General features: G+C 43.3%; 1 protein-coding gene across 4 annotated transcripts in view; it reads right to left on the bottom strand.

The window, feature by feature from the left end:
* Window positions 1-21,764, bottom strand: part of FAM149A (family with sequence similarity 149 member A) — a 33,430-nt gene extending 11,666 nt beyond the window's left edge. Inside the window, exons 1-7 of one of the 4 annotated variants that reach the window (XM_081127237.1) lie at window positions 20,980-21,764; window positions 6,761-6,871; window positions 6,322-6,460; window positions 3,816-3,958; window positions 2,106-2,231; window positions 1,264-1,434; window positions 489-679 (exon numbers count right to left, since the gene is read on the bottom strand). In XM_081127237.1, the coding sequence (XP_080983363.1) occupies window positions 489-679; window positions 1,264-1,434; window positions 2,106-2,231; window positions 3,816-3,958; window positions 6,322-6,460; window positions 6,761-6,871; window positions 20,980-21,641 (1,543 nt within the window). In that variant the 5' untranslated portion in view covers window positions 21,642-21,764. Of the gene's footprint in view, window positions 1-488; window positions 680-1,263; window positions 1,435-2,105; window positions 2,232-3,815; window positions 3,959-6,321; window positions 6,461-6,760; window positions 6,872-11,257; window positions 11,367-20,979 lie in introns of those variants that run through there. The other 3 variants (XM_081127236.1, XM_081127234.1, XM_081127235.1) reach the window with 3 other exon arrangements.
* Window positions 21,765-27,736: the final 5,972 nt, after the last annotated feature.

Raw genomic sequence — 27,736 nt, 5'->3', positions numbered from 1 at the left:
TGCACAAATTGATTGCATAACACCAGGCCACCACTAGTATTTCTATGATTTGCTTCTGCTCAATTTCAAGTAGTTCAAAAATCATTTTATAAGGTTAAATGAAGTGAATATTAAATGGTCTATGTTTACATTTTACTTTACAAAATAATGTCATAAACAATTAAAAACCAATATCCCATTATTACAGATTAGCTAAGGTTTTTGTTGTTTTTTTACCATAAAACATTGTTGAGAAATATGATCTCTAGCTCCTTGCTTGTGTATTTCCATGAGTTTTTATCCAGAGTACATACATACTATTTTTACAACTCAAAAAGAATAATGTCCCTTTTGAAGTGATTAAAGATCACTCGTGAATAAAGGCAGAAAACCCACTTCCCTTTCAATCCCAGTCATGTCCTAGGTATGGCCAGGCCAGGGTTGGGGCCCAACACTGACAAACGGGGCTTTTTATCTCTTCATTAGACTAAGTTCTACAAAATCAGTACCTGTGAGTGTAATTTCCCAGTGCTTTCTAATCAGCTCTTCCAATATTTCCACCACGTTTGTCCAGACGTGATCGAACACTTCTGCAGCCACGGCGTCTTTGATACAGTCATGAGGGGAAACGGGAGGAAGTCCGTGTTTGCGCCGTGTCCTACAGTGGTGAGCTGATTTTTGTTCAAGATAGTCGTCATCACTAAGGACAAAACCCATTCTAATTACTAGAAGAATCAATGGTTAAAGGTAAATAATGTTACCTATCTATCTAACATGCATGTGTAGATATGTATTATATACATATACATATACATAAACATTCTTCTTTAAACAACATATTGTTATTTTTTTAATGTACCAATTTTCCATCACAAGGCAAATTTTTATTGCATAGTATCTGCAGTTTTTGTGTAAGAACCAAGTATGCATTTAGTGCAGAGACTGGACCATCCCCTCTGCCCTGTGGGCAGCCAGGTATAGGGTACCAGGAGTTCCTGGGCACCGAGTCTACTGATAGCCTGTCCAAGTTCACCATGATGCTAAACACAATTCTTGTTTTCTGTCTGAGCCACATTGTCAAAAAAGGGAAGCATGCCTCTAGCACATACACTTCCTGCTGGGAACCTGAAAACTTTTGAGAGCACACGACTCTCCAAAGAATGGAAAATCTTTTAGATATGTGAAATACACACAAAGCACTAAATGAGCATGTAATCAAAATAAATAGCAAGTAAGGTAATATCATTAAACGATTAAGTCAATGTCAAATAAAATTCTATTCACTCTGCTTTTCTGTCGAAAGCTAAATACTCTTCAATCTTTCCATCCAAGTCATAGACCTCTTCTTGCAAGGAGGAACATGCCGTTAGGTCAACCACCTCTGTGCAGCCCGGACCTGGCAAGGCGGGGGCCGCAAGTGCTGCTGGGAGTATCTGAGAGCCGGAGATGCACAACCTACGGGCAAAGGAGATTCTCCATGGGAGTTTGTAGAACATCAAGAATACAATGTGTGTATGATTATGGTAGGTCTTTACATTCTCCATAAAGCACAGAGTCCCAAATTTAAAAGTGACTAAATATTACATTTAGAAAAGGTCATATTTTAGAAGCAACATTTTTAACACAGGCATCATTAAACATTTTAAGGGCTTCTTGAGAGCCTAAATTATTCTACTGAGTTTGTATCTTCTTTGCTACGATGGAGGATGTCATGGCACCATCCTAAATATGTGTGGCTGGCACAAAAGCATTTATCAAAATCTGTTAGTGAGCAAAAGAAAATGGATGGAGCTTTATTTCTGCTGCTACTGTCCTAGGGTTTAGGAAGCACCGGTTTTGATTTTGCATCTGGCTCACCTTTCAGAGGTCCTTTTAAACAAAAGTTGAAAAGTTAACTCCCTTGGTAGCTGTATTACACACACACACACACACACACACACATACACAAAGTCATCATCATCATCATTATCAATTTAGAATCAGAAGCATCTTGTGAAAATAATGCCCTTCACAGAAATCTAAGCTTTCAGAGAGGTGGAGCCGAGGCTCACGGCTGAGACGGGCATGAAAAAGTACAACTCAAATGCAATTTAAAATACTTTTTAGAAGCAGCTTGGGGCACCTACTGTCTGACATCGCTGCCGCGTTCACAGGCATCCGCAAAGGGCTCGTGAACCGCAGCGCGGGGCTTGCTGCCCTGGAAGTGCCGGACCCCGTCGTCAGTGGGCAGGAGGATCTGTCTTCCTAACACCCTGCGAGGTTTAGAAAAAGAGAAAACTACTAATGTTTTTTATTGGAAAAGGAAAAATCGTTTTGCAATTTTAAAAGCCACATAAGAGACTATTTCGAAGGAACGTATATGAAGCGATTAGGTACATCCTGGTGCACGAGCAGCATGGTGGCCTCACAGGAAAACCCCGGGCTTCAGGGCAGGGCCAGGCCCTTCCTGCCACTGACCAAGAGGCGGGAGGCAACGTTCTCAGGCTCTCTGAGCCACGGGTCTCATCTGCTTGACTGCGCAGGCAGGACAGAGTAATAGTCACCTAGGCAATGTCTACCAGGTCCTACGGTCAGGGCAACGGCTTGCAAACTTCTCCATCTCACAGCACACAGAAGCTAACTGCTAAAATTCTGCAGCACACCAAAAAATATATTTTTTTGCCGCGCGAATTTTTAAAACATGCCAGACTTGACTATTTAGTCAGGGGCACTGACCTCTGTTCCCTGAGGTTGTCAAATGGAAGATATGACAACGGCCAACACAACAATAGCCATCGGTGGGAATGAGTCAAAATTATACTTATTTTTATTGTCAGATCAGCAAAAAAAATAACATTTCTTGGTGTGCTCAAGAATTTTAGTCATTCGTTTATGTGTGCCCTGAGATGAAAAAGGCTGAAAATCGCCGACCCAGGGTAGCGCCAAGCACACAGACATTCTCTATAAATGTTAACTAATATCTGCATAATGAATAGAAATACAGAAATATGTAGGCTTGGCTTATGTTCCCTGCGATCTTTCCTTTCTCCATCCCTCCTTCCTTCGTTTTTTTATCTTAACTATGTGAGTGAACAGTGACAGGTCTGAGCTCCTGACATTTCGGCAGGTTCACCAGGCCTAGCAAAGTAAGCGCCCACAACTAATATCTAGTGGACATATATTCAGTAAGGTTTATAGACGACTAAAAAGAAAAGGTAAAAACCTACTTAGTCAAGATTTTTTTAAAGATACTCAGTCAAGGTCACCAGAAGATCCACCGACACCTGTATGAGTATCTCATTTACCTCCCCAACTCTGGATAACCTGTGTGGATCTTCCCCCTAAGTAGGTGGGCTGAGCAATTGAAAGAAGAGTTTCCCTTTATATCCAATCTATATTCTGCATCTTTCATATTAAAAAACAACAACTGATCCTTCCTTCATAAGGAATCTTGGTGCAGTGCTAAGGTTCATCTATCCAATCATTCAGCAAATAAGAAATGCTCTGCCCCTCCCCCGCCCCCACCCTGTGCCCTGCTCTCAGCCCTGAGGACACACGCACGCTTTGCTCACATAGTAGTGAACTTGAAGGTAAAGGGCGACTCCTACCATTCTTGCATTTGTTATGGATGGAACACCTTTCTGAGGATGGGCTAAATGTGCTTCTCACAGATCAAAATGCACTTGAGCATTGGGGTATCTCAGTACTTCCCCAGATGCCATTCCAAAGGATGCAATTTCTCAGTAAAGGGCATGTGTCCGGATACATATTTTGACGGTGCAAGTGTTAAAAATATATTCGTTGTTTTAGTAGGGAGTGGGAAGTTCCCAAATCCATTCTGCGAACGACCTCCCTACCTCAGGTGGACGGAACGTCTTGCCCACTCGCTGCATTCTGCCATTAGGTTCTGGGTCTGAGGGCTCACTTTCCCTTCGAACAACATCTCCTCGACCTCCCAGAATAACTGCTGTACTTTCTGCGCACTGGTTTTGTCAAACTCCTAAAAGAGAAAAGCGCATTTAACTACAAGACTAAAAGCTGTAGAAGTATCGGCTTCAGGGTCAACAATGCTGACATATTTAAAGCACCATTATGACAAGACAGAAATAGTGGACTTCGTGGTCAGACACACCAGGGTTGCAATTCTTACTCTTTGGATAAATTGCATCCCACTCTGAGCCTCAGTTTCTTTAACTGGTAAGTAGAGATCATCTACCACATGAGTTATGAGGCATATTTGAGATTTTACATAGATTTAGCTATAGGTACACATATTGACACAGACTTTGATATACTTAGACATATATACACCCATATATCTATGCACATACATATAGGTATGTTTACGCAGATATGTGTCCCTCATATAGTTGGGTGAGACACACCTAAGCATATCTGCAAAATTCAAACCATTTTTTCTCTGATGATACCACTGAAAAGGAAAGTTGCTTTTATAGAAAGGGTCATTCACATTCTTTCAATCAATGAAAAAAATCCTGGGGCATGGTTATTAAAGTGAGGCCAGAGTGTTAATTTTTTCTGCCCGACCTAAAGAGGTTCTTGGACTGTGGCTGCAGTGAAAATGTCGATAAGAAAACCTTTCAGCCTCCCTGTGTGATCTCAGTGGTTGGGAGGCAACAGTCCTACAGCCCTCAGAACCAATGAAGAGAATGTGAGCACAATTGGGAGAACCAACACTGAACAGGCAGCCTCCGAGGCAAAAGCCTGGTTATCTTTTCTTCCAGAGGTGGATGAACCCAAAATCTGATCCACGCCTCAGAGCCACAAAGTGCATATTCAGTCTGACATACCTGTTCCCAATGGTAAACTCAGGTTGATTTTCATAGAATACTATTCAATATTTTCTGTGTGACGTCTTCCCTCCAACTGATAATAAACTAGATTCCCAGGTAGCAGGGGAGTTGAATTCTCTTTTAAAATGCAAATAAAGAGAAAATCAATAATAATATAGGCCTCTCAGGAAGGGACTGGGTGGTTGAGGCCTGGAAGAGGGCTTACGTTCAATTTTATCTCTTTTGTATTTGGTTGCTTTTGCAAATATTACCAATCAAAACGTAGATAAAAGTGTTTAAAAGCAACCGCAGGTCTTGGAGTAATATAAATTCTCTAAATGAAAGTCACAAGAATCTCTCTGGATAATGACATGAAAATGTATACTAAAAGAATCCCAGAAACTGAAAAGCATGAAGCCATGACTCTCAGTCCTCTCCCAGCCCGTGTACTCCTGAGCCAAGAGTGTGAGCGGGGGAGGCAGGCAGTGGGCGTGGGGTGGGGGTATTTATCAGAAGTGAGAGTCACATCTTATTTGAAGAAGTTCCCAGTGATTCAGAGCTGACTCCTTCAGCGTCCCTGCCGCACTTGGAGAATCACGGCTGCGAGATGTAAGACCGCAGGAGGAAGAGGGCAAATGGAGAACTGCTTTTAAAGGGAACAAAAAAACAGACCGTAAGCAAAAAGCAGGAGACAGTACATCCGAGGTGCTGTCCTGGAGGCTCTTCCCAGCCACGAGGGCTTCACAAAAGGCTCTGGAGGATTCTCAGGGGCACTTGAGGAGCTCCAGAGGCAGGAGACTGTGAAACAGGCCGAGCACCCAACAGAAGCCTGAGTTGTAAGCTAAAAGATCGCCCGGCTAAAAATCCCACTCCCAAAAAGAACAAAAATAGGGTTCAAGTTAATAGTTTGCACAAGAGTTAGAAGGTGAAAGTAAAATATCTGACTTAGAAATTCTCTAATCATGGTGATTTCTTAGTTTTTATTTCTCCCAAATGTTCCTCTGGAGTTGCTACTGTCAGGTCTGTCCTGAATTTCCAGCCCCAGGTCTCATACAAGAAATTAAATGTAACACACTGGGGGGAAGGGGGAGAAGTAGAAAAAACAAAACTATCAACAGCTAAGACTCTTGAATTATGGGAATATGAGCGATTTTTGTTTTTCCTTATATTTTCTTTAAGTTTTTACATGTTACATGTAAATGATTTTATGTGTATGGCCATGTATGTGTGTAATAGGTAGTGCTTTTAAAATTGGTAAAAATATTTTTTTTAAAATAAGAAAGCATCCCTGGCCAGTGTGGCTCAGTTGGTTGAGCTTTGTCCTATGCACCCAGAGATCACTGATTCAATTCCCAGTCAGGGAACACGACTGGGTTTCGGGGTTCATCCTAACTAGGGGGTAAGCAGGAGCCAGCCAATGGATGGTTCTCTCTCATCAATGTTTCTCTCTCTCCCCTTCTCCTTTCCTCTCTCTCTCTCACATCAATAAAAACATTTAAAAAACAATAAGAAAGCAATTCTCCATTATACATTGTAAGCATAGGGTTATCCAAAGTATTCTGAGACATACATCATCTCTCCATGAGTAAATGGAGCTCCTTTCAGTAGACAAGCCAGTGGTCGAACTCTGCATCCCAGACCCGGACCAAGAGCTGCGGGCTTCTGTGGGTGTGGGGCTCCCACTAGATGACAACGACGACACAGACCCACTGCAGGAACAAACGCAGGCAACAGAAATAACATTTCTCAGGAAGAGGCTGGACTGCAAGGTGTCTTTACTTCTCTGACCCACTTCCTCTTTCTTTTTTTAAATGCATTTGCTCATTTCTCAGCACACTGAATTTTAAAATATTTATGCAGTGTAACATATCACTGATTTTAGTTTTATCTGAAAATAAAACTGCTTTTTTACTTGTAGAAATTCATGGTGTCACCGCTTTTGCTTCCCACATTCATTACAGGCATGTTTTGGTTTTGTGATCAGAAGCGTTTAACAGGCTAATTCTTACCAGGCATATTTATCAATGGCTTTCTGCACATTTCTTGTAAAATGCGTAGGTAAAGGATCTTTGCTTTTCCCAGCAAAATTGTGTTTTCCAGATCTTTCTGACAGTCCCCTTCTGAAAAATAAAATAAAATATTAAAACTATCTCTAATGTAATAACATAATTTTATTCATTAGGGCTTTTAAATTTTTCTTTTGTATAAAGTTGCTCCCTCCTTTCTGCCATGTCCCCTTAGACCCACACGTGTGCATGCACACACTACATATCCTCAAGAAACTGAGGCCTAGGACCTTACCATTGTTATTTTCTTAGAAGGAAGGTAGTCATTAACCTACACATACTTTAAACTGGATAGAAACCAACAACTTTTTGTAATTTAGCCAGACTAGTAAAAGTTTCCCAGAACCCTGGATAGACACAGCCCTGTTCTAACTCATGGCTTGTGAAGTAAACCTGGATTTCAAGTTGCGATACTTGAACAAGTGTCCCTGTGCTTGGAAAAGTCAACCCGCATTCCAGGAAAGAAATCAGTAATTCCATGTAATTCTGAAATACATCAAGTGCTCAAAATCACTAATCACATAAATTGGAAAACTAAACAAATCTCTAAATTTTAAAGAAGGTATTAAACCTGGCTGGTGTAGTACAGTTACTGTAAATCATTAAAGTGCCCTTTCAATGAACCTCTGAAATATTTGCTACACTGAAGTCAAAATATCTTCCTAATGTTTAACAGTAAACAACTTCTATTTTTTTATAGAAATAGTTTTCTCAAACAAGTAAGTTCTATTTATGTTAATTTAAGACATGAGTGATTTGGGGGGGGAAGTCAACTTTCACTATTTCTAACAGGGACATCACTCCAGCATTCATGAAAATAAAACTGCTCTTGCTTTCCATTATAATGATACCTAATTTTCAACCTTTCTATTTCTGAATGTAAATGGAGTTTTAAGAAATATTAACATAAGAGCATCTGCCCTTAGTTATGTACTTATAGATACTCTTCAACAAAGGGAATTTAAAAAACAAATTAACTGCTATAAACAGAGGTTAGTAAGAACTTCTGCCTTCCAAATATGCCTTGTACAACAGAGAACAGAATTGCGTGACTTTTTTCTCTCCTTATTGCTTATATGTCTTAAGTACAACCAAGCAATTCTGAGGATAAAGGTGTTGAAGAATGGGTACCAGTGAAAAGAAAGTAGAACAAGCTTTCATGCTAATAAACTGTTTTACCTTTAGCCCTGTTCAGTTGTTTTAAAACCATCAGTTATCATCTATCATTTACACATGACTCAGTAACTCTTCAGATAAACATAAAAATACTTAAGACATAAAAGAGGCAATCAATTAAAATTACATCAAACAGATCTGCTTTGAACATTAAGAATAATATACTGGCATATGAGTTAATTGGCTATTATCGAGAAATAATTTTAAACCTCAGGGTGGCAAATCAAAATAAAATATTGATCCTTCATAATATGTCTATAAGAATAACAATGGATTTGAATCCTGCTCTGCCACTGATACGGCTGCATGCTTTGAGCAAGTCATTTCTCCTCTCCTGGACTCAGTATCCACAACACTGCCCACTGCTTTGTATAGTTGTTGTGAGATTGAAATTAGATGAAGTGCGTGAAGTGTCTACACAATTATTGCTAGATGTTATGTGCTAGAACAGCGATTTTCAACCGGTGTGCAGCAAGAATTCTTCAAACGTGCAATACCTGCCCTCTTTTCCCGTAGACTGTCAAATTAAAAAATAACAGCCTACACAACAATATTCATCCAGTGTGAATGAATCAAAATTATACTTTTTTTTTGGTCAGATCAGCAAAAAGTGTATTTTTTTATTGTGCTGCAGAATTTAGTAATGAGTTTATGTGCCATGAGATGAAAAGGGTTGAAAATCGCTGCTCTGGATACATCAGGTTGATCTTGCTCACTGCTATTATTATTAGCAAATGCCACCCTATAAAAACTCTGTTCTTGTTAACTTGCACTTCCCACAGCATTTCTTACTATATGTCATTTTGTTTATTTTATTTTTTAAAATTTTAAAAAAATTTCTATTACAGTTGACATTCAATATTATATTAGTTTCAGGTGTACAACATAGTAGTCAGACATTTATATACCTTAGGAAGTGACCCCGAAGTGATCCCCTCCCAGTAAGTCTAGTACCCAGCTAGCACCATACATAGTTATTACAATATTATTGACTATATTCTCTATGCTGTACTTTACATCTGTGAACTTGCACGTCTTAATCCCTTCACCTTTTTCACCCAACCCCCCAACCCACCTCTCATCTGGCAACCATCAGTTTGTTCTCTGCATTTGTGAGTCTGTTTCTGTTTTGTTTGTTAGTTTATTTTGCTCTTTAGATTCCACATATAAGGGAAATCATATGGTATTTGTCTTTGTCTGAGTTATTTCACTTAGCATAATACCCTCAAAGGCCATCTATGTTGTTGTAAATGGTAAGATTTCACTCTTTTTTATGGCCAAGTAATATTCCATTACTTGGAATGGAACGGAATACCTTTATCCACTCATCTACAGATGGGCACTTAAGTTGCTTACAGCTCTCTTTCAATACTTAGCTTTTTATTATGATGATCTTGACACTTTATTAGTTTTCTTTATCTGTAGCACCTAAATTTATGCCTGTCACATAGAGATGTTCTGTTAGTTGAAAAATATCAATACGTAGAGATTAAATTAGTGCCTCTAAAGAACATCCTTTTGCACTATAATTACTCTGAAAGTTCATGCTTAATTCAAAAGATTACACTGTGACCAGAACCAAAATGTTCTCCGAATTCAACACAATTCTGGAGATTCTTCTATCCTTTATAAAGAAAATGCACAGCTCTTACAGTAGCTGGAATCAACTGGAGTCCAGGCTGCACTCATTTCACTCCTCTTGCTCCTAGCACCTCCTCTCCTTTTGTGCAACTTGAAAACGCATATTCGTCTGTTTGTTTCCAACAAAACAGTTTCTTCTTCCAGAAAATTCACCCTTTTTCTGAGGGCGTGGGGGGGGGGGGGAAGATTTCAAACTAAGAAGAAAATTATTTACAAAGTGGAAGAACTAGTTTCTCTCTTCACCTTACACCATATCCTTGCCAAGATGAACACTCCTGCTCGCTTCTAAGTGTAGCGAGGACAGGAGGTCTCCAAGATGCAGGGGTGCTGGGGTGGGGTGGGGTGGGGTGTTACTACAAGAGGCAGCCTTGAAACTACTTCCACACACCATTTAACCAACTTTTTCTGCTCTGCTCTTCCTACTTCTTCAAAGTCTCTGGACTCATGTGAAACCTCCTGAACTTCACATTCAGTGTAATGACATAAACATTTGACCTTAGAAGAATTTAGAAGAACTCAGAAAAATTCTGAAGAGAAACCTGAGCCCATCCACTCAATGACTGTCCAAAGTCACAAGGACAGCCGGGATGGAGCTGGCCCCAGGACCCAGGCCATCTAACCTGCCTGCTTTTCCATTAACCACAGAACTAAAAACAGAATTTGTCAACATTTGTCTTTTTCTGTCTTGTTTTGATTCTTTGGTTTCTCCATCTTCCAACCATGCATTATTGTACTGTTATTTCATGCAAAATATTGAACATCTTTAATTCCCTGTAAACTATCAACTCCTATGTCAGCCATACAGTCTAAGAAAGTGTACAAAACTTAGAGGATGTGTCCTACAAATATCCTAAAACTTGAATGCGGTGGAATGCATAAGCTTTTACTACACAGCATATAGACATAACCATTGTATACTAGTTCCTTATATTTTAGAAATGAAAAAATTCAGCTTAGTGGGTACACGTAAGGCTGCTCATTTGGAGACAGGACCTAGTTTTTGTGTAGACCAAAGCACGACGACAGAACCACATTGTATTAATTTGTTGGTGGATCAAATTCAGGCTGAGTCCCAGTCTCCAAGAGTCACTCCATTCTAGTTGTCAAGAAAATGACTGGATCATCGACTCTGACTTTGGAAAAGCTGCCTCTTGAGAGCCCACAAACCTCCGCCTGTAGAAATTCAAGCATTCAACAGGAATCGCAGCTTTCAATTTTGTATTTCTGCTTTAAAGGGCTGCCGGAAATGAGCACTGTGTTGTGAATGAGCTGAAATGCGGGGTGATTTTCTGGATGAACTGGCCAGAGCGAAGCTGCCCCTCCCTATAAAACTGCCCTGACCTAACGCAAGAACATCCTAGAAGCACCCTCGCTGGGGACCCTAGAAGCACCCTCGCTGGGGACTGCAGGAAAAGCCATCTCGGTGGCCAAGGCCGCTTCTCACAACGAGCGAGCAGCTGCACTTGGGAGGCCGGGTGGCGTCTGCTCGAGAGATCGCACGAACCGGCGCAAGGAAACAGACCACACGCATTCCAGCGTTGCGGGCGGGGGGAATCACGCACATGGCACAGACACGCGACAGGACGGAGCGCTCACCCACGGCCCCGGGGGACCAGGACTTACCCAATCACAATCAGCCCCAGGCCTGCGCTCGCGTCCCCGGGGCCCGGCCCGGCGCCTCCAGGCCCGGGCGCCCCGGGGCGCGGACACCCCGCGCGGGCCCCCTGCAGGCGGCGCGCCGCGCGCCCCCGCGCCCCCGGGGCCCCGGCTCCCCGCCCGCCCAGCGCGGCGCCCCTGGCCCCGCTAACCCCGCACATGCGGCCGAGGCGCGGGCCTCTAGCGGCGGCCGGGGGCGCTCCGGGCCGGGGCTGCGCGGCCCACGGGCGAGGCGGCGCGCAGGGCGCGCAGGGCCGCGTCCCCCTCCGGGTCGCGGGGCGCCCCGAGGGCCAGATTCCTGCGCGGCGGGCGACGCCTCCGCCCCCTGCGCGCAGCGCCCTCTCTGCTCCGCCCCCGGCCGCGGCGCCCCCGCGCTCCCGGGGCTGGGCGGGGAGGCGGGTCCCCCGCGCCCCTCTTCCCAAGCCTGGCGGGCTCCCCGCCCCCGCGCGCGCTGCCCGCGCTCGCCCAGGGCCGGACCTCCGGGAGCGCGGTTCCCCCGCCGGCCGCCAGATCCCCAATCCAGGGCCCTGAGCTCTGGCCGGAGGTGCTCGGCCTCGGGCACCCCCTCCCCCGGCCTCCAGGGAGCGGGGTCCGCCCTTCCCAGCCCTTCCCGGCGCAGTCTCGGCGGGGGTCTGTCCAGGCAGGGGGTTGCTGGTCTTAATTCCTTTAAATAGCATTTCTGAGATCCGGCCCATACAAAATGCTCTTCTGATTACCAGGAACTCTAGGTCTGATTACCCAGCACAGATTTGTTTTCTCTCGTACCCTGTCTCTCCGCCTTCAAACAGACGCTTTATCTCACGCAGGCCAACAGCCTGTCCACAGGCCAGGGAGCCGGCCGTGCTTTGGTTTAATAACACGCACTTGTTTCAGTCCCGGCCTCACACAGCTTCACCAGGACCGGAGCCGCCGGGCAGCAATATTACTACCAGGCCACCATGTTCACAACCAACAGAAACAGCAGCGAGTTAACCAGGTCAAGAACAGTTTTAAAGCACAGTGTCCACTTAAGGCACGCCTTTCCCCAAGTTAGAGCCAATCGAGTGGACGCTGGTGCACTTTCGGGCCTGCCCTCCGCCCCCCCTCCTTCCACGGCCGCCGTCAGCCCCGCACCGCAGACGGAAGCCGGCCTCGTCCATTGAGCAGTGAAAACTCCTGTTTGTTCATCTTGAATCTCCTTAAGGGACGACCCTAAGACGATGAGAAGAAACCACAGCCAACAACACATCATCCATTTCTTGCACTTAGGATACTAGGATCCTCACCGTGTTTACAAATAATCAGTAAGTGGTTATAAATTCTAAAATTAATGAGATTTTAAAGCCTGATACATACATATGTGTATACATGCAGAGGGTGCGCATTAATCAGGAAAACTGGAGGTGTCTGAAGCGAACACATACCTGCTAATACTATTTGTATACAGAAGGATACAAGACAGGGAAACAAAGAAAGAAAAGAACATTAAGATTCAAGCACGTGGTAGCTGCTTTATACATCTGCTATTTTGTTTATTTTGTTCAGTTAACACCTATACCTGGTAGATGCTATTATCCAGTTTTACTGATAAAAATACTAAAGGCAGAGACCTGAAGTACCATGTTCAAGGTCGCTCAACTAGGATGTGGCTTCTGTGTGTGTCCCAGGTCTATTACTGCATAACAGCAAACCATCCCAAACTAGTGGGTTAAAACAACTGTCATTTTGTTATGCTTACAATCCACAGAATTCAGTAAGCCGTGGCTGGGTGATTCTCCTGTTCCATGTGGCAATGACTGGGATTACTCAGTGGTGTTCAGCTGGACACTGGGCTGGGCTGGAGGGCCCAGTGAGGCTCCACACACCCGGGATCTAGCACTTTGGGGTGAAGGAAGGGCTGGAAGGCTGGATGCAGCTGGGCTCTTCTCCCATGTAGTCTCAAGACCTCCCCAAGTAGTGTCTCCAGCAGGGCAGTCGTAATTCCTACATGGCAGCTTAGGGCTCCAAGAAACCAAAGCAGAAGCTGTCAGCTCTATTAAAGCCAGAGTGTCACCTCCACTGTACTCCATTATCAAAGCAGTCACAGATTCAAAAGTTTGGAAAATAGAACCCAGCTCTCAATAGGAAGACTGTCAAAGAATTTGCAGACAGCTTTACTCTGCCATAATCCACCTAAAATTTCATCATCTCAATCACGTTCAAGTGAGAATGCAGAGGCTCCCCCTTGGGGCATTTCCTCTGGACAGGAGGACCTGTGAACTAAGGGACAAGCCAGCAGCCTCCTGTAATCCTAACGAGCAATGATGAGACCGAAACCAGATAACCACTATGGGCACTCGGGGACACAGCAGTCACCTATCCACAGCTATGTGAAATCCAAACACGCTCAAGTTTCCATGGTTAGGACCCACTTCTGCTCTTTGGCTTTTTCCCAGCTCTTAGCTCTGCCTTCTGGGCTCTTGCTTCCACCATCTGAGTCACCTTCATAAGTATGAAATGGTCCAGGTTGGCAACTGAGGATGCTGTCAGCCTGCTGACTTCCAGAGAAGGTCAGAAGGGGAGGAACAAAAGTCTGTGTCCTTCTAGTCCCGGCTGGCAGTGCCTCCACCGCACCACCAGCATAATTCTCTTACATGCATTTTGTGCTTTTCTTGGAATTTTATCAGAGTTCAATCCATTAGTCATAAGCCACACTGATCTTTCTTTCTGGGACAGAAATATATTTTATTTAATCCAGTGTATCTAAAATATTATCATTTCAACATGTAATCAATATAAAAAATTGAGATATTTTAAATTACTGCACATTTTAGACTTACCAAGCCTCCACAATCATGTGAGCTGATTCCTTAAAGTAAATCTATTTTTATCTCCCTTCCTCTTTCTCTATATCTATCTATCTATCTATCTAATCAGTTACATCTATATATAAATCTATAAGTAGGGATAAAGAGGTTGATGTAGATGTAGATATAGGTGCATCCTACTGGTTCCAGTTCTCTGGAGAACCGTGACTCATACACTCGTAAAATTAGAATAAAATATAGAGTTTAGTTAATAATAATGAATCATTGTTGGTTCATTAACTGTGAAAAATGTACCATAATAATATGAAATGTTGATAATAGGAAGCAACTTTTCTACAAATTTAAAACTGTTCTAAAATAATAATAAAAATCTATTTTAAAATGTGCTAAGCTCCTCTACACATTTAAATGTATTCTACAAGTTAGTAAGTACTTGCCAAGAAGACCAATAAAACAATATCATGTTTTATTATTTTAATGTGAATAGTATAATAATCTAAGGAAGTACTAGGTTAACTATGAAGTTCACAGCTTATATGAAATTATAGAAAAATATAGAATTAACATATTTCCTAGGTGGCAAAATTTATAAGGACATAATTTTTAAATGGCTGCAAGAAAATGTCAATATTTATATCTTATAAATAATAACAGAAACTTGATTTATATGAAAGTTTTTTCTGAGAACAGCCCATGTAAAACAAAATACAACTACATACGACTCTCGATTAACACATTTTTATGCCATCCTGCTAGAAAACCACTAGGTGTCAATCTTTCCCATCTTTTGCCACTTTGAAAACCATGTCGGAGGATTTTGATGCATGTTTTTTGGCAAAATTTAGGATTTAGTGAAAATTCATTCCAGTGCAGATGTGGCATCCTGTTTGATCAGAAGTCCCTTTTGCAGCAAGCACTGTCCCGTGTGCACAGGCAATGGAGGCGCCCCGACGCACGCACGCACCTGGGTGACAGCCTTCGCTCCTGCAGGCAAACGGGGTCCCGGGCCCCCACCTGAACCCTCAGCCTCACCACAACCTGGAAGCTGGCTCCTTTTTTGTACAGAAAACCAATATTAAGTAAATTACTAAGGGTTCGCAGTTTTATCCAGATCTGTCCAGTCTGACTTCAAAAGCTTGTCCTTTTCAAGATTCATCTCAGATCTAATTTGCAGGTTTCTGTTCAAGATCATCTTTCATAAGATGTTCTATGGAAATCTATTATAGATTTATCAAATATGTTCTATAACAATATTCACTAACATTCCTTTAATACTTGCCACATCCCAGGCCATTTTAAACACTTGATATATATGTTAGTGCATTTAAGCTTCGCAGGAATTCTTTGGAGGGGGGATACTGTTAGTACCATTCTGCAGATTCCTATACTGAGGCACAAAGAAGTTGATGGTGTGGCAGAGCCACATTCTAGCTTAGGCCGTTGGTGACAGAACTTACACCATGCTGCTATGAAGGGCATCCCCTTCCAAAGCCCCCTGCGAAAAATACCAGGCAGATAAAGCTCACTTTATTTAGCAAAGAATAAAAAATAGTTTTAAAAGATAGAGGAATGCTGTATCTAAAAAGACATGGCAGAGCCCTAGCTGGTTTCGCTCAGTGGGTAGAGCATTGGCCTGTGGACTGAAGAGTCTGGAATTCGATTCCCAGTCAAGGGCACATACCTCGGTTGCAGGCTCGATCCCAGGCCCTGGTCGGGGCACATGCAGGAGGCAAACAATCAATGTGTCTCTCACATCGATGTTTCTCTCTCTCCCACCCCCCTTCCACTCTCTCTGGAAAGCAATGAAAAAAATATCCTCAGGTAAGGATTAAAAATAAATTAATTAATTTAAAAAAATAAGAAGACAAGGCAGAAGTAAAAATTATTACTTTTAATAGAAAGAATAAAAACTTAGAGAGTCCTGATTAATCTATGAGGTCTACAGCTTATATAAAATTATAGAAGGATATAGAATTAGCATATTATTTGAAACAAAACACCTATTTTGCCTACAAGCGTCAAAATGAGTGCTGAAATCTATCAAGGACAATAATTATTAGATGAGGTCATATGAAGTTGCCAGTCGTATACAGTTTTGAACCAGAAAAACAGAAATGCCATTTCAATCTTATACATTGGATAAATGGATTCAATAAAATTCATTAATATCCAGTATTTTTTTCTTACTTTTAAGTATTTACTTTATCGTACTTTTATCAGTAGAAAGTGAAAGAAAGAACAAACAATCCAAAAACTATTTTATAAGTATTTTTTATAAAAAATTCATCAGGCTTTCAAAGTGAAAACCACCCCCTAAATATATTCTGTGAAGAGCTCACTTTTTCAAACTGCAACATCAATATAGTCAAATGTTCCCCAAAAAAGTGGTTTTTAATATTTGATTCAATTAGTAGAGGGGAAAACAAAGACTTTGTAATCATTGATAGCTCACTATTATAAATCTCAGTTTTACTTTATGGGATAAAGTCTACCAGGTCTGATATTATAAAAGCTACACCAGCTTTTATAGAATTTGCATGCACAAGCACTTCATTCATACATTTATATTCAACACTTCTGTATTCTTACATTTGAACTGTGTCTTTGATAAATACTATACAGTTGTTGCTTACCACTTACATTCAAAGGGGATTAAATCTGCCTCTGCAGCAGACTGGGCTGGGGGCTCTAGCCATCCAAACCACCCTAATCCAATCAAGAATTAAGAAGATTTCAATCTGGGCTCAGTCTCTGTGAGATTGCTCTATTTCTACCTCATCCGAACTCCTGGGTGGTTTCTGTTTATTGTCTAGTTTTTCTGGTTACACTCAGGTGGTAGTAGGTCTCAAACTATCTAGTTTGCCATTGCTGGAAACAGAATTAAGGGAAGTTTTGCAGTGAAATATTGTACAATGTATGATATAAACCACCATTCATCTCCCAAGGACATCTTTAGTAAAACATACATTTTCTCCCCTAATGCTTTTATTGCAAGAATAATTCACTAATGCTTTCTGGTGAAAATAGAGTTACATTCTGCTCCATGGTCAGCCTGCAACAAAAGCAGGTTTCCAACAGGGACAGGTACATGGGTTAGAAGTGTACCTGGAATACGCGTGCACACACACACACAAGATGCTCAGCTCAAAGTGTTTTATAATTTTAGCTAACTAGTTGAGACCACAAATTCTAAGAATAGAACTTATGCTGAGCAAGTTCAGCTGCTGTCCCCGCTTTGCATAAAAAAGGTGGTTTCCTAACAAAAGAAAAGAAAGCGTCACGTATTTGGTATTACATAAGTCTTAGGCTCTCCTGGCTCGTCCATCTGATTGCCCTCCTCTTTGCTGATAAGATCCATTTCCATCTCTTTCTCTAGATTACTCAAAAAGTTCAGCTCCCTCTGGGTTTTAGATGGAATAAATATTTTATAAATGCAGGTTGACAACTACTGTTAGGGAAATAATAGATTTACCTTTCCTGCAGGTTCTAGCAATAAGCTATACTTTGTACAAAGGATGCTGATCGTGGGTGATAAATAAAAACATACTTAGAATAATGAGAATTGTAAACTAATAGAAGTAGCTATTTATTTCAGGGCTCATGTAGCACCCACTATAGAGAGTAGTTTTTATATATTATCTCTTTTAATGTTTATAATATCTCATTGAATGGGTATTATAATACATTCTCATTTTATGGGTGAGAAACTGAGGCTTCAAGAGGCTAAGTAAGGTGCTCAAAGTGAATACTTTCTTGGTATTTTATTCTTTGTAGTCTCAGGTTATAAACTGGGATTCGAATCAAAGTTAATCTGACATCAAACCTATGCTCTAAACACTGTACTCATATAAATCAGCTACTTCAATTTGAGAACCATAAAAGATTCAAGTCCCACACCATAGGATTGTAGTATGAACCTGGCACATATCAAATATTATACATATTAGCTATTGCGTTAGAGAAAATTCAAGATGTGGTCTTTATGTACACAGCAGAACATATAACTATTATCTCAAACATAATTTTTGTGATCTTAACTGTAAAAGTAAAGTGAAAAAGAGAGTTTAAACTTTAAAAAACTATTGCAAAAGACAGAAAAAACAAAATTGTTTTCCTGGGTTTGAGCAAATGCTAGACATGCACAACCGAGTCACATTTATTACTCTTTTTAATGAAAGTAATGGCCACATGACTAATAGAAGGTAACAGTCATGTGATAATTGTGTACTGAGCTCACCATTCGTCCCTGTGGAAATGCAAGGTCCCAGCAGAAAGCATTAGTGACTTTGGGAGAACTCCAAGAATGACGAACGAAAAGGCCCAAGACAACAATTATTCTTAAAGAAAGATATTTACATTGCCCCTAGATTTTTATGTGATTAGGAACCTACAAAAGTGGATTATAGGAGAAAGAAAAGATTTTCATTCATTCATGCAATAAATTTTACTAAATGCCTTTTCTGGGCCTGTGTTGCCTTAAGTGTCAGAGGACAAAGAGTTTATAGTCTCAAATGGATATAAAAGACGATATAAATCGCAGGATTGCTGGGTGGAAATGGGCAAGTGTCACACTATTATCGACTATATTCCCCTTCCCACTTCTCACCAATCCCCCATCTCCTCCCCTATGGTAACTATTGTTCTGTTCTCCGCTTCTATGAGTCTGTTTTTGTTTTGTTTTGTTTGTTCACGTGTTTCATTTTTTTAGATGCCACATATAAATAAAACCGTATGGTATTTGTCTTTCTCTGTCTGTCTTATTTCACTTAGCATAATATCCTCTAGGTTCAGCCATAACCCTAAAACCTATGTGGAACCACAAACACCGCAAACCGCTAAAGCAACCTTGAGACAGAAGAACAAAGTTGGGGGTGTCATGCTCATACCCCTACTTTAACCACCAACCCTCTCCAGGTCTCTGGGCTTTAGAAAACTAAATACACTATCTTAATAACAACCAAGCAGGCTAGTAATTTGTAGCAACAATCTGCACACTGGCAGGTGAGGTGATAGTTGTATAATTTAAATCCATCGTTGAATGATAGTTGCGCATTCAATGTTATAAATAGCCGCCTCAGAAATCCAAGAGGAAAAAAATATACTTCAATATGCAAAAGGTCTGTAGCATTGAAGGAAAAAAAATCACCTTAATATTTTCTTCCTTTCCCTTTGTACAATTTATAATTTAAAAAAAAAGAGTGAGGTATGAAAGAAAGGGAATATGGTTATTTGTGCATGTAATTAAAAAACACACACACTGGTGTACTCAGAGGGTTTTCTGATGTCTTATAGAGAGTACAAAATCATTACCAGAAAATTCCTTGAATGTACATGTCTGTGCATGTTATTTCTCATAGCAGTTACCTATAATTCAACGATGGCACTTTTAGTTAAATAGATACATTTGCTAATACAGAATATTCACTTCTGTCAGTAATGCCAAGTACCCTGTTATTTCAAAAATTGTGTAAACAGTACAAACATGGACTCTATTAAAAATGTGTAGACGATACAAACATAGACAATACAAAGATGCTCAAGAATGGAAACCAACACCAGTACTTTCACTGACCACACTGGTGTGTTTCAGGGCCTGTATGTAAAAAGCACTAAGACTAGAGTTTAAGATCAGGGTGTAGATCCGTTTGCTTATAAAACATTAATTGCATAAGTGTCAAGGGCCAGTAGCCAATAACAAAGATCTAATTCCTTATTCATAGGTATCCTAGCCACTTATCCAAATGCAGCTGATTTTCCTTAAGAAAATAAACTCAGTTGATTCATGTATTTCATACTGCAATATTTTAAATAAAAAGAAACAATATATTTAACTGCTTATTTTAGTACTGAGATGAATGTCATGCAGTTTTGAAAAAATGCAATTATTTAAATTGTGAATGGGTTAGAGTCAGTCTTGATACAAAAGTTCTCCAGTTAATTTATTTTTAGTGGAGGTGGGGGGGAGGGGAGGGGGAGGAGAACTTCTGTGCTAGCAGACCAGACTATTCTTCCTTTACTAGATCCTAAGGCAGAAATCTCTCATTTGGGAACAGGCCCTTCTGGTCTGCCTTTAACCATTTCACTAGTCTCTTGTAGGATTCAGAAGGCTGAATATTTTTGTACCCACTTAACTGCTCATTAAAAAAATAAAATGCACCTTATTTCTAAAATGCACACTTTATAAGAAGGTTTTCATTACTGCTCATGATGGTGAAAGGATGTGCCTGCCTCTGTGTGTGTGTGTGTGTGTGTGTGTGTGTGTGTGTGTGTGTTTAAGGGAAATGTCCTCCAATTCCCAGTGAAAAGTTTGTCAGCGTTTCTGGGGCCCTTTGCAAGGGCTCAAGAGCTCTAAGGCATATATCAGAAGTGTCCTGAGCATGACAAATGCCCTTGGTGTCAGATGATGTTATACGTATGTAAGTTAACTAGATGTGGCACCAAGAAAACCCATCCCACTTGGGATAAGAATTGGGGCTGATCCTTAAAGAGTAGGGAGGTACCATTTCTTAAAATGTCAGCTGGGGATGTGCTATTCAGTTGCCCCCCACATCTGCCACATTCCGCATTAGAGGAAGGGACCTGAAGGCTCCTTTCAAAGACCTGGAGAAAACCAGACTAGCAAACCATCCGTCAACGCTCTGCTAGAATAGGAACAAAATTCTGCCCCCCTTCCCTTCAAGCCCAGCTTCATCTCCCGCCTGCTCCCCTGGGAACAGCAGACCACTAGCTGGGAGCGAGCTGAGCAAAAGCCTGCACAGCGGGTTTGAAAAGAACGGAGAGGCTCGAAATTAACACCCAGGAACTGGGCAAGGAGGTGCCCAGGGGCGCTGGTGGGAGTCCCTGCAAACAGCGCGACTTTCTCAAGGGCGCCTGGCAGGGGTCGGGTCGCAAGGAAAGACTCACGGGTCTCCGCCCTCCTCCGAGTCGCCGTCCGAGGCCCACTCCTCGCCGATGTCCGGCAGGGCGAAGAAAAGGGTCCTGGGGCCAGGCCCTGGGGGCATCCAAGCGCTGGGCTCTCGGTCTCCCCAGCCAGGCTGGCGGGGGTTCCGTGGGCTCCAGGACGAACTGCCGCTGCCCGCGGCGCCCCCGATCGACGGCAGCGCGGCCCAGACACCCCCAGGGCTGGGGGGCGGCCGCGCCAGCGCCACCGGGTGGGCGGGGGAGCCCGGGGCGCTGCAGCCGCAGCTGGAGGGGGGCGGGGGCAGGGGCAGGGGCAGGACGTGAGTTGCTCTGGGGCTACTGGGCAGGGAGAAGGGGCTCCCTGCTGCTCCTGCCGCGCGGGGCGGGACCGCGACCCTGGGGAAGGGGGAGGTGGGCGGAGGCTGGAGCGCGGCGGGCGCCCCCCGCGAGGCGCAGGGGGAGTCGGGCGCCAAGGCGGGGAGGGGCGCCCGGGCGGGGGGCGCCCGGGCGGGGGGCGCGCTGAGCGCCGTGCCCGCCGGCCCTGCGGCCGCTGCGCCGTCCGATTTGCTGGAGGGGGCGGCCGGCGAGGCGACCGCCGGGGGCGCCGTCGAGGTCTTGAAGATTTTGGTAAAGAGACACCCCAGGTCCAACACAGCCACCTTCATGTCCCAGCCTTGGAAATTCTGTCCCTGCTGCTGCTGCTGGAACCTCAAGACCACGGGGAGCCGGGCTTCGGCGCTCCATCCACCTCGGCTCGCAGGAATCGGAGGGGGCGGCCCCGGGCAGCCGCGGGGGTCCCGGGGCCCCCGGTGCGCTCCCCGCGCGGAGGAACGTCTCCGGGCGCTCAGCCCCCGCGCGCCGGAGACCGACCTTCTGGACGCCCGGGCGGCCCGCAGGGCGCCGAGGCCGGGGCGCGACGGCCCCCTCCGCGCGCAGCTGTCCCTCCCCGGGTGCCGAGCCCCCGGGCACCAGGGGCCGCCGCGGGCTGAGGGCGCGGCCTGGGGCCTGCGCCCGCGGAGATGCCCGACGGCCGGGCGCGCGCGGTTGCCAAGCTAAACAAAGCCCTGCCCCTCGGCGGCTAATTGGACCGCCCCCCCCATCGCGCCTTAAAGGGGCACTGCCAGTTTCCCCGCCCCCCTAGGGCTTCGCCAGGCTCGCCCCGCTCGGGGCTGGGCGCCAGGAATCCAAACAGAGCCCAGCTTCCAAAGGATCCGAAACTGCTCTGGTCTGATGCGACCAAGGGCGCCAGGGTCGGGAAGCCGGTAAAAGCAAACCAACCAACTAAAGAGACGCACGTGCACCCAGGCGAGGGGACTGGAAACCGGTGCCCACCCTCCCCCTCGGGGCCACGTCCACAGTGTGCCACTCGGGACGACCGGGGAGCCCGGGCGGCGCCTCCCCCAGAACTTGGAAGTGAGATTGGGCCCCGACAGCTTGAGCCAGTAAAATCCACACACCCATCCGAGCGGCCCAAGAGATTTAACAACTAAAATGTTCTGAGAACGCAAACCATAGTCAGATCGATTAGATATAAACGCAAAGGCAGATGCGAGAGGTAAGAGCTTCTTACGAAGTGGAATATATTTCATTTTGCTAAATCTGGAGACTTACACGTGGAAGACAGAGCGTGTGAGTGTGATGATGGGCGGGGGTGTGGGGTCCGCTCTGAGCCAGGCTATAAAACAAGATACTGGCAGAGTGGACTCATGAGTGTTCAGGAGCTATGTTTTCTGATTTGGGGAAGGGAAAGAAAATGAAAAAGCCTGGTAGCAAATAAATTAACTGGCACTCAAGAGTATATCATTTAGTCTTTTGGCGAGTTATCAGGCTGAATTCTGAGCCAGGGTCAAGTTCCAGCGGTGGTGCCATTGGAGCCTGGCACAGGGTCAGCTCTCAGTAGATGTTAGTTTTTATTATATGTGTAGCCAGGTTACATTGAACAACCCCCCAAAACTTGCATTTGCTTGTAGAGAACCAACCTTGTGCGGGTCCTAATTCAGTATGCCTGCCATAGTCTTAAGGAGAGAGAGATTTGAACACAGATGCACAGGGAGATGACAGGCAGAGACAAGGCCTGGCAGCCACCACCAGAAGCTAGGAGGAGGCAAGGAAGGTTCTTCCCTTGGTTTTAGAGAGACCATGGTCCTGCTGCCATCTGACATCAGACTTCTAGTTTCCAGAACGGTGACAGAATAAATTTCTGTTGTTTTAAGCCACCCATTTTGTGGCACTTTGTTACGGCAGCCGGAGGAAACTAATACACTATTGGGGTATTAGCTAATTGCTGGGGTGCTTCGTAACGATGGTATCTTACTGGTACCTTTATGAAATCTTCAGTGGGAGCATTTTCTGTAAAAAGCTGGCTATAAAATAAAATGATCATCATAATTGTTTCAAATCTACAGGAAGAATGACAGGCCCCTAAACAGACAGGGCATGGAGTGTCACTGTCCTTCAAGGCACTGAATGCGGCATTCATGAACAAGGCACAATGAATGATGACTGATCCTTTTGTTGGAAGGTCCTTTGAAAATGACCCTTAATTGCAAACATGGTAAACAATTCTCAGCAAGATGCTCGGTCTTTTATTCCCATTGTTCATCCATCAACAGCCTTTCAGAGAGACATTAGATGCTACCAGGCTTCTCCCTTAATTACCAGTAGGATGGCATCCTCATAGCCCTGGGTGATGTGTCATAGCATCTGGCTCAGGCACAATAAGGAAATGAAAGTAAATGCAGTGAATCACAGTTTCTAACTGTGACCGTATTACTTTTAGATAGACCTTATTAGAAATGTCAGAGCAATGCTTTGTGTGATAAAATTAATATCAGCTAATGAACAATTTGAAGAACTGATTTTCTACTGTGTACAGTAACTCTTGGGTACATCATTGAGAAAGTATTAGGAAGCTATGACAATGTTGCTATGAAGAAATGGTATGTTTTGGAAACCTGGAAGTTAAAGTAAATAACCCAAGTAATTAATCTGTTTAAGAATTTAAATGGCCTCACTTAGCATGACGCCAAGGCCAGACCTATATAGAAAAATACAGTCACATTTGATTATAAAAATTTAAAACCTTTGAACAATGAAATTCCTTTGTTGATTGGACAAATATTTGCTATGCACCGCAATGGAGATAGTACAGTCTGGTGGCCTCTGGAGCTGGGCTCCCTAGGTTCATATTGTCTCTGCCACTGACCCATACCCAGGCCTTTCTCTATCCCTTAATGGTTTCTATCTCAAATAATGGAACTGTGGGAGAGTCATATTAATTGACACCTGCTTGGCAGCTGGAACGGAGGGAAAAGAGCCTGGCATAGGATCAGCTCTCATTACATGTTAGTTTTTATTATATGTGTAGCCAGGTTACGTTGAACAACCCAAAAAAGATCTGGAAGGAAATGATAGCTACATTTATGACCACACTTACTCATTTGTGTACTATTTGAATGTTTTCAATAAGTATATCTTGTTTTTTTAATGATAAACACAATAAAAGAAAACAAAACAGGCTAAAAATCTCAAAAGCTTCAAGCTAGTTTTTTTGATAAATGATTGAGGGCTGTGGGTTCTACCAAGGAAAAAACACAAAAAGGATTTGAAACTGATCAAAAAGCTGCTTTAGATGACAGAATTGTTAATAGACCGTGACTGTGCTGGGTGTGGGAGCAGATGCAGTGCAGAGGAAAAAACCAGACCAGACCCGTGAGACTTTCCAAGTGCTCTCAGCTGCAAGTGACCGTTAAAGCCTCGCTAACAGGAGCCTGAGATTTGAGATGCTCACAGCAGGAAGCCCACAATAAGCTGGGCCTGGGACAGGTGCTGTGAGTTATCAGCGTGGTCAGAGACTCAAGATCTTTCTCTCTTTTCTGTTCGCTGGCTGTCAGGATGTTTTGCTTTTCCGTGGAGGTCCCAAGGTATTATTTGCCCAAGAGGACCTGGAATGTAGACAGCTCCTCCTACTCTGCCCCCCACCCATGTTTGACAACAATGATGCTCCCTGTGACCTTGGTTCAGAGCACTTTGCATTTTCCTAGCCTCAGGTTTTCTCCTGTGAACCTCCCTTAAGGATTAGGAGCATATTCCTGCCTTCCTAAGCTTGTCCCCACCTCCTTGCTCTGAGCTCTTTCCCCATACCTTGTCCAAAGCATCTTTTCCATCTGGCTGTTTCTGAGCTATATCCTTTTATAATAAACCAGCAATCTAGTGAGTAAAAAGTTTCTCTGAGTTCTGTGAGCTGTTTTAGCAAATTAGTCAAACCAGAGAGGGTCCATCAGAAGAACAGAGTACAACCTGGACTTGTGACTGGCGTCTGAAGGGGGGGGAGCAGTCTTTTAAGACCGAGCCTTTAACCTGTAGGATCTGACACTATTTCCAGGTAGATAATGTAAGATTCAAGTTGAATTGTAAGACACCCAGCTGGTGTTGGAGAATTGGTTGGTGGTAGGGGAAATGCCCCCCCCCCAACCATTACCACATGTAAAATTGGTTCTAGAACTTTATAGGGATTAATTTCCAAAATGCATAAGGAACTCCTACAACTCAATAGCAAAAAACAAACAAACTAATAATAAAAAATGGGCTAAGGACTTGAATAGATATCCATATATATTTTTAAATGTGCAAAGTATATGTGAGATATCTCACTCAGCTGCATCTTAAATAGATACGGGATTTCCTGGCATCTCAGTGTTGTTTTGATAGTATTCCCAAGTATAATGTTCTCCAAGTGTAACGAAGTTAAGAAGTGATGCCTCGTCTCCACCTGGCCCACTGACTTCTCCTACCTCTTTTCTCCAAAAGAATGCACCTGGCGTTTACAGACTCAGGAGTCCTGAGTACGAACTGCCCAAGTGTTTAGTCACTCTGCAGTAAAGTATGGCCCTAAAAGGATCAATTGAGGATAGAATATAATTTTTTAAGAGTTTTATTTTTAAATGTTTATGTTTTTCTGCTATGCATGCCTCCACTCTGGGGCATAATTCAGGGGGAACAGAGAGGAAAGAAAAGCAGTTGAAGGCAGATAAAAAGATCACCTATCAACTCTGTAGGGCCATTCCGGTTCCAGAGCTCCCTGTGGGGTCTGTTAAGGCCTCAGGTACAACTGCAATGACATCACACTTCATCATTCTCTCTCTTCCCAACCCAGCTTATTTCTCTCCTTTTAAATCAGAGCCCTCCCCTAAACCTGCTGCATGCAAATCTACATCCCAAAGTCTGTTTCCTAGGGGAACAAACTTAGGATAAAAGGGAACTAGGAATCCAAAACCGGCTGCCCAGAAGTTCTCGCCCAGAACTGGGAAAGTTCCATCATTGAAAAGGCCCCTGACTCCTGCCCAATGTACACAATGGGTTATTTGCTAAACTGGTGGGGAGAAAAGTCGCAAAGAGAACCAGTTTCTCCCTTGGACAGGAAAACAGATCAAGGCTAAAGAGTTCCAAGAGCTAAGACTGACTAACATATCAGTTTACCTAGTGTAATTAATAACTAATGATCACTTGATGGCTTTGTTATTTTAATGCAAATTTATAACGGTATAGGAAAAATAAGTGCTTCAGATCCCCTTCTGTTATGTGAGAATAAGCCTGGCTGTTTGGACCATGAAGTTGTAAGTCACACTCTTCTATGCAACTAGTTGTCACATGAATCTAAGTCATAGATCCAAGGGGAGAATTTTATTATAATTTCTGGTTTTGCCAGTCGAAACCCATGAAGTTACAATTTCAAAATACCGGACTCCTTAAGTCTAAGTCTCTCTGCCATTATCTCCACAACATGGTTCCGCATCCCTACTATCCCCCAACACCAAGTTCACGTCTCCCTCCCTTCCTTCCATCGCACTGTTCATGGTGCCCCATTGTCACCCTCACGCCCCACACCCTGCCCACCTTCGCAAGGTCTCATGCTCTCCCAGGAAGCTTTCCTTGTTTAGGTCCATCTCGGATGATCCCTTCCCACCTAATTCCTGTTGCCTGATTCTCTACAATGTGTCTCATCTGCTTTGTACTCCGTACTGTTTAGCACAGGGCTAGGCACATGTAGCTGCTCCATGAATGCTAATAATTTAACAGCTTTATTAATATATAATTCACACACCCTAAAGTTCGCCTGTTTTAAGTATATGATTCAGTGATTTTGAGTAAATCACATAGTTGCGCGGTCATTAGCACAATCCAATTTTAGATCATTTCATCACCCCCAAAAGATGTCTTGTGCCCACATGGAGTCACTCCCCATGCTCATCCCTGGGCTCAGACGACCACTCCTCTACTTTCGGTCTCTTTAGATTGCAAGAACTATTTTTTAAGCGCCTGGTCTGGAGCCTCTTTACATTTTCTAATGGTCACCATCACGTACTATTTGACAAATAATCTAAGGTAGACATTTCAATTAGACATCGTTAAAATAAATGGCATTGAATCCTTCCTCCTCACTACCAAACTGATCAAATCTACTACTTATTACAATCTAAAAGGTGTCATTTATAGTTAAAAATCTAAATGCTTAGATTTATTTAAAACTCAATGTTCTTGATTCAGCTGGCTTTGGATTTGAAAGTGCAAAACAGGAAGAGGGAGTTGGGGTGAAAAGACTACATGATGGCACCCTGAGGGCATCCAAGCAAGTCAGTCCACGGGTAGAAATTAACTTGGTCAGACAAGCATCCTTTCCTGCACTTTCTGTCTTGAACCCAAGGGACAAGGGCTTCTCCTGAGGACAATTACAAAGGCCAGCCGGCAGAAGATGCTTCCT

The sequence above is a fragment of the Miniopterus schreibersii genome (genome assembly GCF_964146895.1).
Source record: "Miniopterus schreibersii genome assembly, chromosome: 2".
Classification (NCBI taxonomy): Eukaryota; Metazoa; Chordata; class Mammalia; order Chiroptera; family Miniopteridae; genus Miniopterus; species Miniopterus schreibersii.
The sequence above is the reverse complement of the archived record's forward strand: the minus strand, read 5'-3'. Positions and strand labels throughout refer to the sequence as shown.